General features: G+C 36.3%; 2 protein-coding genes across 3 annotated transcripts; both read left to right on the top strand.

The window, feature by feature from the left end:
* The first annotated feature begins 3,751 nt into the window (after positions 1-3,751).
* LOC106297881 (cytosolic sulfotransferase 3) lies at positions 3,752-4,904 on the top strand. Its single transcript, XM_013734032.1, has one exon. It carries the CDS (start codon positions 3,760-3,762, stop codon positions 4,747-4,749), a length of 990 nt encoding a protein of 329 aa, XP_013589486.1. The 5' UTR covers positions 3,752-3,759; the 3' UTR covers positions 4,750-4,904.
* An 895-nt stretch (positions 4,905-5,799) lies between these two features.
* On the top strand, positions 5,800-9,241 carry LOC106306652 (ATP-dependent 6-phosphofructokinase 3). 2 transcript variants are annotated; one of them, XM_013743457.1, is made up of 14 exons: positions 5,800-6,037; positions 6,178-6,402; positions 6,752-6,798; positions 6,898-6,937; positions 7,025-7,087; positions 7,162-7,299; positions 7,372-7,530; positions 7,599-7,652; positions 7,731-7,799; positions 7,876-8,005; positions 8,092-8,357; positions 8,443-8,488; positions 8,572-8,726; positions 8,874-9,241. In XM_013743457.1, exons 2-14 carry the CDS (start codon positions 6,301-6,303, stop codon positions 9,072-9,074), a joined length of 1,470 nt encoding a protein of 489 aa, XP_013598911.1. In that variant the 5' UTR covers positions 5,800-6,037; positions 6,178-6,300; the 3' UTR covers positions 9,075-9,241. The 2 variants fall into 2 exon arrangements, with proteins under 2 accessions (XP_013598911.1, XP_013598833.1); XM_013743379.1 differs by having other exon boundaries at positions 5,869-6,055.
* Positions 9,242-12,982: the final 3,741 nt, after the last annotated feature.

The raw sequence follows: 12,982 nt of genomic DNA, 5'->3' as shown, positions 1-12,982 counted from the left end.
GATCCGGATCCGGATACCCTAAATTTCCCGGATATCCGGATCCGTCACAGCCCTAACTCTAGGGCAGTTTGTGCTACTGGAGCAGTTTCTAAGTGAAAAGTGTCAAAATGCCCTCTTAAAAGCGTAACTAGTGAGTTGATTTTTAGTTAGGAGATTTTGGTTTGATTGGATTTTCGAAATTCAAAAGTTAGTGGTGAACCCAAGAAAAGATTAAACCTGATTTTATATATATAACTAGTAAAGTCTACTTTTTTTATATATCTTCTCATCTTTTTTATTTCTTTTTTTTTCAGATCTGGTTCTGCTATTTTTTTTCCAACGATTGACTTTACAATCTCTAAAATCACTAGTCATCCAATTCTTCAAGAACTCTCGTTGAAGCTTAGAGTCTAAAAACCAATTATCATCCTGTGGCGAATCCAATATTCGTCTCATCTGCTTCTAATATCTCCAAATCCTTCGGATAGTTAAATCATATGCCCCTTCTTCCTATGTACTAAAAAGTCACAGATTCATGTCGCTCGTCCTCCATCAGAAGATCGCGGCAAGACCCAGATGCTTCCACGTTATCGGCCTAGGATTACAGATCAGGAGATGCAACTATTATATGGACATTATCCTCATTTGTATGTTGACAAGATTGTCTTTCTAGTTCTTATTGTGTTTTTGCAGTATCGTTCTATGCTAAAGAGTCATTAACTGTTTATTCTCGAAGCCCAAATTCCAAAATAATATCACTTTTGAAGAATTGAGAGGATCACTTTGAGAAGTTTCGGGTTTTATTTTAATTTCTTGTTGTTTCTTTTAGTTCCTTGTTGTTTTAACTCAAAAATTCAAATGTAGTTTTAACTCAACATTTTGTTCTTCAAGGCCTTAAGACTTTGAGAATTTTGCTTTTTGTGTTATTCAACAATTTGAATACTAAGAATAAAGAATAAGAATGTATATGTGAAATGATTTTTGTGTTATTCAACATATAAGACAAGTATGAATTCACAAATGCATCAGTTTTCTGTTTAAAAAACGTACATGTGAAGTAAAGTACTTGTGGACAACTATATATGTACAAATGTACACATTGAGGCAAATGTACACATGTACACTATGAGTCAAATGTATCCATGGACATCCTACCTACTGAACGTTTTTGTAGAAAATTTACAAAGGAGTCTTGTTTAGATGGTTAAAAAATCGTTAACTATAGTCGGTCCAAACATTCACTAATGCCATGAGCCCTCTGAATGTAACAATCATTTTGAAACGAGGCATCTTAAGCTTTGAACTTTCCATTTGCTGTGTACACTATATCATGTACACAAAATATTTCATTATCCACATGTACAATGATTCATTTTCCAAACATTCACTAATGCCATGAGCACTCTGAATGTAACAATCATTTTGAAACGAGGCATCTTAAGCTTTGAACTTTCCATTTGCTGTGTACACTATATCATGTACACAAAATATTTCATTATCCACATGTACAATGATTCATTTGGATACATAGTGTACACATATACACTTCATCGATAGTGCACACATGTTCACTTTATTGATAGTGTCCACACGTACACTAGGATGGATCCATTGTGTAAGGTGGACGTATTTTAAAAAATATACCAGTGGCTCATCAAAAAAGAGATCGTACATTCAAATACATCTAGTACACGTATACATTCTGATATTTTTGTCCATGGGAAACTATGTGTATATGAAGTACACGATGATTGACTATCCACGTGTACACGAGAGAGTTGACCATTGTTGATTGAGCTTTTTCTCTGCGAATGCGATTGGAGCTTGACGGCGACCACGAGTGTAGCGGCTCAGGCATGTGGTCTCGCGGTTTGATGCTACAGACAAAGATGCTCGTCACGGTTTGAGATTGTGAGTCAATCAAAATCTCAGGAATAAAATAGTATTCTCACTGGTGGTGGTCCTATTGGATGAATTTCTTGATTTTCATATTCTGGTCCATGGTGGATGATGGGTCTTCTGCATCGTCTTTGCCGTTGAAATTTCTCCACCGTTGTATATGTCTCTGTCGTTGCTACCCAAAGTTGATAATGTCTCTGTCGTTGATGGCGTTTTCGTATATGTCATTATTAAACCATCATCGGAGATGCATCTTGACATATCTTAAAAAATAGATTGAGCAACAGAGATAATAATTACATGCAAGTTCTTTTGAAAAAGTAATTTGAAGAATCAGATTTCAATTTAGAAAAAAAAATAGAATGTTTGGAAAGAAGAAGACGAAGAAGAAAGATAGAGGGGTCCATTTTGTCTATAATCAGCTTGACCATTAGATTATTTATAAAAATGAAGGGTTGTGATGAAATCCTGTCAATAAAAGAAATAGATATAATTTGGACCGTTGAGTGGGAAAATAGATATGTGGTTGAGGTTGTTTCCCGCGAATATACTGGTTTGGTTAGTCATGAGTTTAGTTGTAAATTGACTAGTTTGTTTAGGAAATAAGGAAGCTGTTAGAAGAAAGTGTCTTGGTAGCATAAATTGCCCTATTATATTATAAAAATCTTAAAACTGTCTCTCGATGTAATTCTATAATTTAACCATCAATTAGATCTTGGCTAGACTCGCACAGGCTGAGCCAAAGACTGAGCTACTTGGGATACGGATTGAGTAGCACGTGAAAAGAATCCTTGGAACCAGAATAAAACAAAAATACTTTGAAATCTTTTTAGATTTCTATCGGACAAAGAAGATTATTATCCTTCTTTAATTATCAGGTTTTAATGTCCATTGTACTAACTCTATATTTTGTTTTAAATAGAAAGATGGTCCGTAACAACATGGTTTTGAGGAGGCATAGCCAAAAGAGCAGTTTTCTTGTAGGTCTTATAATGATTCGAAATTTAAGTTGGAATAAGTTTTATTCCTACCTTCTGCTTTATATGACTCATTACATTTATGTCAAAATTAATAACTAATGCATGCATCCTTTTATTGATTTTCTTGAAAAATGAAAATCATATTAACAGACACTTAACCACGAGGTGGTGGTATAGTGGTAGGCGGATTTTGGAATTGTTAAGCAACTTAGGTTCGAAGGCACCCCACTACACTTCAACTTGTGGCCACACGGATATGGTGATTTGAATACCCAGAACAAAAATCCATCCGTGTGCCACACCACCTTCTTATGGATTAGTTTTGGCTTCTACATGGACCTCTGATATCTCCAAAGTTAAAAAAACTCCTTAATTTCGTTCTATATAGAGCGTCAATTCGACACTTTTCACATATATTAAAAAATGATTAAAATATATTTATATTTTCATTAATTACATCTAATTAACCAATAGTATTTGAAATAAATAAATTTATTTATTTTTTACAATTAATATTCAGTTAAAAATAAGTATAAAATGCTCTGAAATTCTAAAACGATATTTTTTTGTATAACAAGAAAAAAATGCTAAATTGACACTTGTTGAGAAATAGAGAGGGAATATAGAACTTACATTAATTTAGTTTAAATACTTGTTAATACAGCTAATCAAGTCAGGATTTTCTTAAATTGTTGATTTATTGCTATGTTATTAAGTTCATAGTAAGAAAATAATCAAGAAATATAGAAACTATTCATTATTTAGCATATGTATCTATTTTTCTTTTTTTTCTTTTATACTTAATAACTGCCTCTTTAGGTAGTATACAAGATTTTCAATATAAATAGCGATGCTAGGTGATTTGAAGGAAACACACAAACTGTAACCAACAAAAGTCGAAATGGAGAAGAAAGAGTTTTGGATGAATTTGAGAGAAGAAGACTTAACCAAAGAAACAAAGACTCTAATCTTTTCACTTCCTTCAGAGAAAGAGTACCTTGGTGGAAACCTCTGCAAGTACCAAGGTTCTTGGTATTACTACAACTTTCTCCAAGGTGTCCTCAATGTCCAGAGAGGTTTTCAGCCTCAAGACACCGATGTCATCGTCGCATCCTTCCCCAAATGCGGTACCTTATGGCTCAAGGCACTCACCGTGGCCCTCCTTGAGAGATCAAAGAACCGTTCTTCTGAGGATCAACATCCTCTTTTATTCAACAATCCTCATAACCTCGTACCGGTTCTTGAGATGAATCTGTACCGCGACACCCCAAAACCGGACTTGAGGAAGCTCTTATCGTCATCTCCAAGGCTGTTTTCTACTCACATGCCGTACCACACGCTGCAAGAAGCTCTCAAAGACTCTCCTTGCAAGGTAGTGTACATTTGTAGGGATGCTAAGGATTCTCTGGTGTCACGTTGGCATATAATTTGTAGGTGTCTGAATAAAGAAGAGGACAGAAGCATACTTGAGTCTATGTTCGAGTCTTTTTGTAGCGCGGTTTGTTTGTTTGGTCCCTTTTGGGATCATATCCTGAGTTATTGGAAAGCTAGCTTGGAAAACCCTAAGCGTATTATGTTTATGAGGTACGATGAAGTGAATGCAGATACTCGTGGTCAGCTCAAGAAACTTGCGGAGTTCTTGGGTTGTCCCTTTTCTGAGGAAGAAGTAAACAATGGAGCTGTGGATGAGATCTTGGAGATGTGCTCTCTGCCTAACCTCAGCAGCTTGGAGGTTAACAAGACAGGAAGATCAATCAATGGCATTGATTACAAGAACCATTTTCGAAAAGGGATAGTTGGTGATTGGAAGAATTATCTAACTCCAGAGATGGGGAACAAAATCGATATGATCATGGAGGAGAAACTCAAAGATTCCGGTTTGAAGTTCTGAGTTATGTTCTGTAATAATAAAGTAGCTTTGTTCCCTTTTGATGTAAGGTTCATGCTTTGAAATTCTGGGTGATGTCGTGTGTTGTTTGTTTGTGTTGTTTGTTTCCCATCCGAGTGATGTCATATGTTGTTTGTGTGTGTGTTTTTAATAATATAACTACCGTATTATCGTATGTTAATACGTCGTAATCATATGTGCGCCCGCTAAGTCTTTCAGGCCATTATTAAACGAGGACAAATATAATCAAGAAGTCTAAGAGCACCCTGTTAGTGAATGGGGTTCACAAAGTATTTTTTTATTATATTTTTTTCTGTTTGATTTTTGTTTTTAAAAGAAAAAAAAAAAAAAATTAATCGGACGTGAGGTCCGCGCTACAGTGATAAACCCGGTTCACTGGAAAGAGGTGGAGAGACACAAGTTCATCACTATTCATTATTTTAATATTTACATCCATAAATGGGCTTTCAATGGCCCGTTCTTTTAAGATTGAAGGCCGGCCTACACGGAGAATTATATTTTTGGCATTGAACAGAGATCAAACGAATTATGTAATCAACTCCTGTCATTGTTGTTGTGTACTTTTTAGCAAGTGCTATCAGGTTATTTTTCAAAAAGTGCTTCTATGTTTAGATATTTCTTTTAAAAGGTTCTTTAAAAATGATTCATTTGCAAATTACTTGTCACAATGTGCTAGTGGAGTTCATGTGTTAAGACTTAAAATATTAAGTGTTTAGCTGAAATAGACTTATTGCAGTTACCAAACGTATTTGTTTAGTTTCATGTTGATGGAATATTTTTTTTTGATAAACCAATAACAAGAAGTTTAGATGGACATATACAAACACACAACCATCTTTATACAATTTTAAAATGTGTGTAGCATTTTGAATAAAAACTTTATAAACCCAAAAATATATCAAACCGAACCCCAAAAAAATGACTTGTCAAACAAGTCCGAGATTGGAAAAAACAGAAAATCAACCTAGGTAAGGTAGGAGGTAGCTAAACAGAAGTCGTTAAACTAATAGTTTCTTTTTTTTCTAGAAAATATCGACCTTTCTCTGTCAAGTAGTCATGGTCGTAGTTACGGTGATTTGTCAAAAAGAGGCATCGTCCTCGTAGAATACGGTATACAGCTGAGATTCTAAAATTGATGAAACCACAGTTTATTATTGCGGCAAAACCCGTCAAAAACCGCCACATGGTTTGATTGATCAAGACACCCTTTAAAGAATCATACCCACCCACAATATTCTCCCTTACCAAAACCACCATTCCCTACCACCTCGTATGTACCTCTTAACTGGTTACTCTCTCTCTCTCTGGTTTTTGAAATTTGATTTGATCCTATAAAAGTGGCTCGCCCTTTGTCTTTGATCTTACGGATTTCATTTCATTCATTAACCTTTTTCTCTTTATTCGTTTCAGAGATCGAGCTTCTTCTTCCTGCTTTCCTCTGTTCGATTTAATCGTTGACGAGAAAAAAAGATCTCTTTTAAGAAAAAAGGTTTAAGGTTATTATAGTTTTTTATTCCAGTTTAGTGCGTCGGTATGAGTACTGTGGAAAGTAGCAAGCCGAAGATCATAACTGGTTCTTGTGGTTATGTTCTTGAAGACGTTCCTCATCTCTCCGATTATCTTCCCGCTCTTCCTGTACGTTTCCTCCTCTCCCATCTCTCTCACTCAGCTACTTTCTGATTCAAGCTTTTGCTTTTGATGATCTATTCAGCTGCAAGAAAAGACGGAACTTGATCTATGTTAGATACATGTCTGTGCAAGTTTTTAACTTTTTAGTTTTTTTTTTTTTTTTTGAAGTTTAGATTAGATGAAATGAATCTTTGAAAAATGATATAAGATTGCCCAAGTTAGAAAGTGGGATCTTTTGCATCTGGGTCCCAATGATTATGATCTCTGTCATGGTTCTAGACTTTTAGTCAGTTATTATGTGTTGTTAAGTTTTGATTAATGGTAAAGTTTTTATTTTGGTTCTATGTGATTGCAGACTTATCATAATCCACTGCAAGACAATCCAGCTTACTCAGTGGTTAAGTGAGTCTTCTTTTCCCTGATATTTAGGCAAATAAGGTTCGTAGTTATGTTACCTTGCAATTGTAACATGATTTTCTTTTTGTTTGCGGAAACTTTCAGGCAATACTTTGTTGATGCTGATGACACTGTCCCTCAGAAGGTATATATATATATATATATTTGGAGCTTTCTATAATATCCATGGCATCCTTGAGAATTTAGACCTCATGTTTCACTTGTTGTTCAGATCGTTGTTCACAAGGATGGTCCAAGGGGGATTCACTTTAGACGAGCCGGGCCGCGTCAAAAGGTTTTTTTCTTTTCCTTTTGCTAGATTTGCTTCATTTGAAATAGGATCTCTTGTTGACATATCTCTGTCTGCAGGTCTACTTCGAATCTGATGAAGTCCATGCTTGCATTGTCACCTGTGGGGGTCTTTGTCCCGGCCTTAATACCGTGATTAGGGAAATCGTGAGCAGTCTCTCTTATATGTATGGAGTGAAGAGAATACTGGGAATAGATGTAAGTTTTCATCTAGACACATTCATGCTCTTGTTTGTCTCATTTTCTCTAAGATTGGATCATTTTTTTCAGGGTGGATATAGAGGCTTCTATGCTAGGAATACTGTCTCCTTGGACTCTAAAGTCGTAAATGATATCCATAAGCGAGGAGGGACCATCCTTGGGACCTCACGAGGTGGTCATGATACTACAAAGATCGTTGACAGCATTCAAGACCGAGGAATCAATCAGGTTTGGATACTAACCTAGAGGTATGTGAAAAACTCAGTTCTTGATGTGGTTGTTTTGTCATCGTCCAGGTTTACATTATAGGTGGAGATGGAACACAGCGAGGCGCATCTGTTATATTTGAGGTAATGAAATCCCATTTTAACCATTGCAAGTTTGTACCACTTCACTATCTGACCGATCTTGTGATTGTAACCATGTAGGAAGTTAGAAGACGTGGCTTGAAAGTTGCAGTTGTTGGAATCCCAAAAACAATCGATAATGACATACCTGTATGTGTATCCCTCTCTTACCTCACATCACTTTCATAGAGGAACTAAAAGTCTTCACGTTTTTGTTTTGTTGCAGGTGATAGACAAATCTTTTGGGTTTGACACAGCTGTAGAAGAGGCTCAACGAGCTATCAACGCAGCACATGTGGAAGCCGAGAGTATAGAGAACGGTATTGGTGTTGTCAAGCTTATGGGTCGCTTCAGCGGTGTGTAATACACTCTGTTTCTTCTTCTGCCCTATTCAAGCTCTCTTGTTAGATTATCTGACAAGTGTGTGCACTTTGTTTAACAGGGTTCATAGCGATGTACGCTACTCTAGCAAGCAGAGACGTGGACTGTTGTTTGATTCCGGAGTCACCATTTTACCTGGAAGGAGAAGGTGGACTGTTTGAGTACATAGAGAAACGGCTCAAGGAGAGTGGGCACATGGTGCTTGTGATTGCAGAAGGTGCAGGACAAGATCTTATGTCAAAGAGCATGGAGTCTGTGACTCTCAAAGATGCTTCTGGTAACAAACTTCTTAACGATGTTGGTCTTTGGCTTTCACAAAGCATCAAGGTAAAGCCACAAATTACACAGAAGTAGAATCAGACTAAACCAATCAAGTGTTAAAATTTGGTTTTTTTGTTACTTGGGTTTGTAGGATCATTTTAATCAGAAGAAGATGGTGATGAACCTTAAGTACATTGGTACATTTCATATCATTTTCACTTTCTCCATTATGAGTTTCTTGGCGGTTTAGATTATTAGCTCTGATCGTCTTTTGTTTCAGATCCAACGTACATGATCCGTGCTGTTCCTAGCAATGCGTCAGACAATGTTTATTGTACTCTTCTGGCTCAGAGCGCAGTGCACGGTGCGATGGCTGGATACACTGGCTACGTCAGTGGTCTAGTGAATGGAAGACAAACCTACATTCCCTTCTACGTAAGTTACAAAACAGATTTAATGTTCTTGATTGATTAAATAGCTAAACTAATGATCAAACCAGCATTATCTTCATGTCATCATCATCATCATCGAGATGTACTTTTAATGCCATAATCATCGTGTGGATTGGTTGTGATGTTGCAGAGAATAACGGAGAAACAGAACCATGTGGTGATCACAGACAGGATGTGGGCGAGGCTGCTGTCGTCCACAAACCAGCCGAGTTTCTTGAGCCCTAAAGATGTGTCTGATGATAAAGAGAAGCTCATGTCGGCCCTCCTGGACGATGGCAACTGCAACGGGCCAGTCGATGTCCCTCCAGTCACCAAAGAGATCACCAAGTGACACTTAGTCGAAGAACATGATGATGATGTCCTATATGTTTTAGGTAGTAGTTGAGCGAAATAATTGTGTGTTTACGGTTATGTCTGTAGTTTTCAACTTCTCCATGCTACTTCTATCAATCTTCTATTAATCAGTTGACAATCTTTAAAAATCTTTTACAAAACTCATGTGCTTATATATTGCTACAAAGCTCTTAACTTTCTGTGTTATTTTGAGTTTTCGTATTAATTTTCATTGATGCATATAATTTTATTGACATGATTCAAAAAGGGTTCAACATGGTTAAAACTTGTAAGTGTGCTTCTTCATTCCTCCTGGCCAAACTATCTTATAAAAAGTGGGTAAAACTGAGAAATCGTAAGTTTGGTGTTTACTAGAATGTGATTTCCTTTGAAAATGACCATGCATTAAAATAAAATAAAAATTTGACCGTCAGATCATGATTATATATCGATTGATTGTTATTTGTACTGACCAAGTACAAAACATGTTGAGATGAATCAACGGAAGTGATAAAAAGTCATGCAATATGTAAGTCCCGTTTCTTTCTGTCTGCCCATTTAATTGAGGATTTTCAAGAATTTAATTTACAAAGGAGGAATATCCAATTTAAAATGAAATCATCACCATTGGTAAATAAGAACAAGAAGAAACAGAACAAACAAATGATCTAAGATGACGAGTGTATCTCACTAATCACTACACAACCATACTTACGCATTCTTCGTCTTTATTTCGTTGCATCTAGCTATCACATTGTTTCTTTTGCAGTTTCAGACACAGATACACAAAATAGCATCAAGCTTGAATGTTATTTTCTCAGTTAATAAAATGTTTTGTGTTGTGTAATATAGGTGAGGTAGTGTTTGTATTTATATAATTTGTGTGTATAAAATAAAAGAGAAAGAGGGTCGACGTGAGTGAGAAAGATGATGTTAACTCTGACTTTTTCATTCATATATGAATTGGTCAAATGAAAGAAGTGAACGTACATATTTATAGTAAAAGTAAAATTAATAAAATATATAAGCCGGTCACTTCCAGTCGGTCGTTTTAGATGAGGATAAAATAATCATATTATATTTGGATTTTTATCTTCAACACTCTCCCTTAATTATTCATCATTGTATTACGTAGTGCCTCGTTAAAAACCTAGTTATGAAAAAACTCATTGGGACAAAAACCATGACAAGGGGATAAGAGTACACTCTCGTAATCTCCCTCTGAGAATAGTGGACATAGCTTTCTCGTCACAAGTCACGCAAATGCCGCATTCCGATACCGTAGACATGTTTTCGAAATGTTGTAGTCGGAAGAGCCTTTGTGAACAAGTCAACCGAATTGTCGTATGACCGTACATACTCGATGTCCACTTCTTCATTTTTCTCGAGTTCTCGTATGTACGATATAAATCTTGGAGGGATGTGCTTTGTTCTATTACTCTTAATGTAGCCTTCTTTAAATTGAGCGACACACGCCGAATTGTCTTCAAATATTTTCGTCGGTTTTTTCTCGTTGACTATTTCGCTTGACTCTTGTATGTGGTGACTCATTGACCGAAGCCACACACATTCTCGACATGCTTCGTGAAGCGCAATAGTTTCTGCATGATTTGAAGAAGTCGCAACCAAAGTTTGTGACCGCCAAGAGATCGCGGTTCCACCAATGGTAAAAACATAGCCGGTTTGCGATCGAGCCTTATGAGGATCTGATAAGTATCATGCATCTGCAAAACCAACCATACCAAACTCGGGTTTTCTAAAATACATTAACCCTAAATCAACTGTACCTTGGAGGTAACGGAATACATGCTTTATTCCGTCCCAGTGTCTGCGAGTAGGAGCAGAACTATATCTTGCCAGGAGGTTAGCAGCAAATACAATATCAGGCCTGGTACAGTTTGCAAGATATAAAAGCCCACCGATAGCACTCATATAAGGTACTTCAGGGCCTAATATCTTCTCGCTATCTTCGTAGGGCCTAAAAGGATCTCTCTCAACATCGAGAGTTCTACCAACCATTGGAGTACTCAAAGGAGTCACTTTATCCATATAAAAGCGTTTCAATAACCTTTTTGTATAGTTTAATTGATGCACAAATATTCCTTCTCGGAGATGCTCTATCTGGAGTCCAAGACAAAACTTTGTCTTTCGGAGATCTTTCATTTCGAACTCCTCTTTCATATGAGTTCGAGCATCATCAACCTCCTTTTGAGTTCTAATTATGTTCAAGTCATCTACATATACAACAATGATCACAAAGCCAGATGACGATTTCTTTATAAAAACGCATGGACAGATCGCATTATTCACATATCCTTTACTCAAAAGATATTCACTTAAGCAATTGTACCACATGTGTCCGAATTGCTTTAATCCGTAAAGTGATCGCTGTAATTTGACCGAACAAATCTCCCTGGATTTTTTTTTCAATGCCTTTGGCATTTTCATTCCCTCAGGGAGTTTCATATATATATATCATTATCCAACGATCCATATAAATATGCAGTCACAACGTCCATGAGATGCATTTCAAGATTTTTAGACGCAGTTAGGCTCATCAAAAATCTAAACGTAATTGCATCCATTACCGGTGAATACGTTTCCTCAAAATCAATATTCAGTCTCTGAGAAAAAACTTGGGCAATTAATCATGCTTTATATCGTGTTACTTTTCTCACGACTACCCACTTATACCCAACAAGATTTATATTCTCAGGCGTTATGACTATAGGTCCAAAGACATTCCTTTTATTTAGGGAGAATAATTCAATTCGAATGGCCTTCTGCCGCTCCTCCCAATCATGTCTTTTAACATTCCAAAATGGACCTTGGATCGGGATCATCATTTTCATGATCGATATCTTTGGACACAGAAAAGGAGAACATTCCATCAACATCTTTTATCTATTACTTTTCATCAAGGAAGTAGTTGATGAAAATCTCATACTTTTCTGTTCCCTTCTCGTCATCTGGATCCATATCTTTGTTTGGTTCTTCTTGAACCTTTCCATCTATGCTTTCTTTCAGACATTTTCAGTTGTTCTAACTCTTCCAGAGTTTTATACATTCCCGAGAACATCATCAATTTTCCAGGGACTACTAAAATATCAAGATGCAACTCAAGTCGTTTTGTGTCCTGCCAGACATATCAATATATTGCATCTATTTTAAATTTTCTCCAATGACCTCGGAACAAGCTGTTTTTCATACCTCAAGGTCATCTTTCATTTCATTCTCTGGAGAAATATATACCTTGGACTTTTTGTCCGAAAATCTCTCATTTTTCTAATGAGCTTTATATCGAATTGATGGCCAATCAATTCACTCTACCCTCATATATAGAGGTAGATTCATAACCCTCATTTATATAGCGCTTTTTCATTATTGTCAACAATCTATTTTTTCTTTGGTTCCATCTTTTTATCCGTACTGATATGGTTAATTGAGATCTCTTTATCATCATCAATGATTTACCCAGGTACATGACAATTATATTAACCATATCAACGGTCTCATCATGAAATTCATCCTCTATTCATATATTTGCTCCTTTTCGAGGACTCTCTGGAACCAAAGTGGTCTATCATGTCTCCAACGTGTTATAGACTCATATATCGTCCTTTTAGGACACATTTTCTTATTGGAGCATTTTCGGCTGGAATATGAGATATCATTATTTCATCAAAATGTCTGGCAGCCATTTTATAAATGGATTATCCTACTTTTCATTGTAATTCATTTCACATATCTCATTCCATCAGCTTATCATATGCTTCTAGCAAACTTGCAAGCATATTTTTAAGTATCCATATACTTTATCCCTCTGGATTGTATATGTCTTTATTACATGCACAACTGCATGTTTACACCCGATCATGGGGATCATCTTACTTGAATTTACTTTAT

The sequence above is a fragment of the Brassica oleracea genome, chromosome C1, assembly GCF_000695525.1.
Source record: "Brassica oleracea var. oleracea cultivar TO1000 chromosome C1, BOL, whole genome shotgun sequence".
NCBI classification, from domain to species: domain Eukaryota; kingdom Viridiplantae; phylum Streptophyta; class Magnoliopsida; order Brassicales; family Brassicaceae; genus Brassica; species Brassica oleracea.
This window is presented reverse-complemented; position numbering and strand designations above follow the sequence as displayed.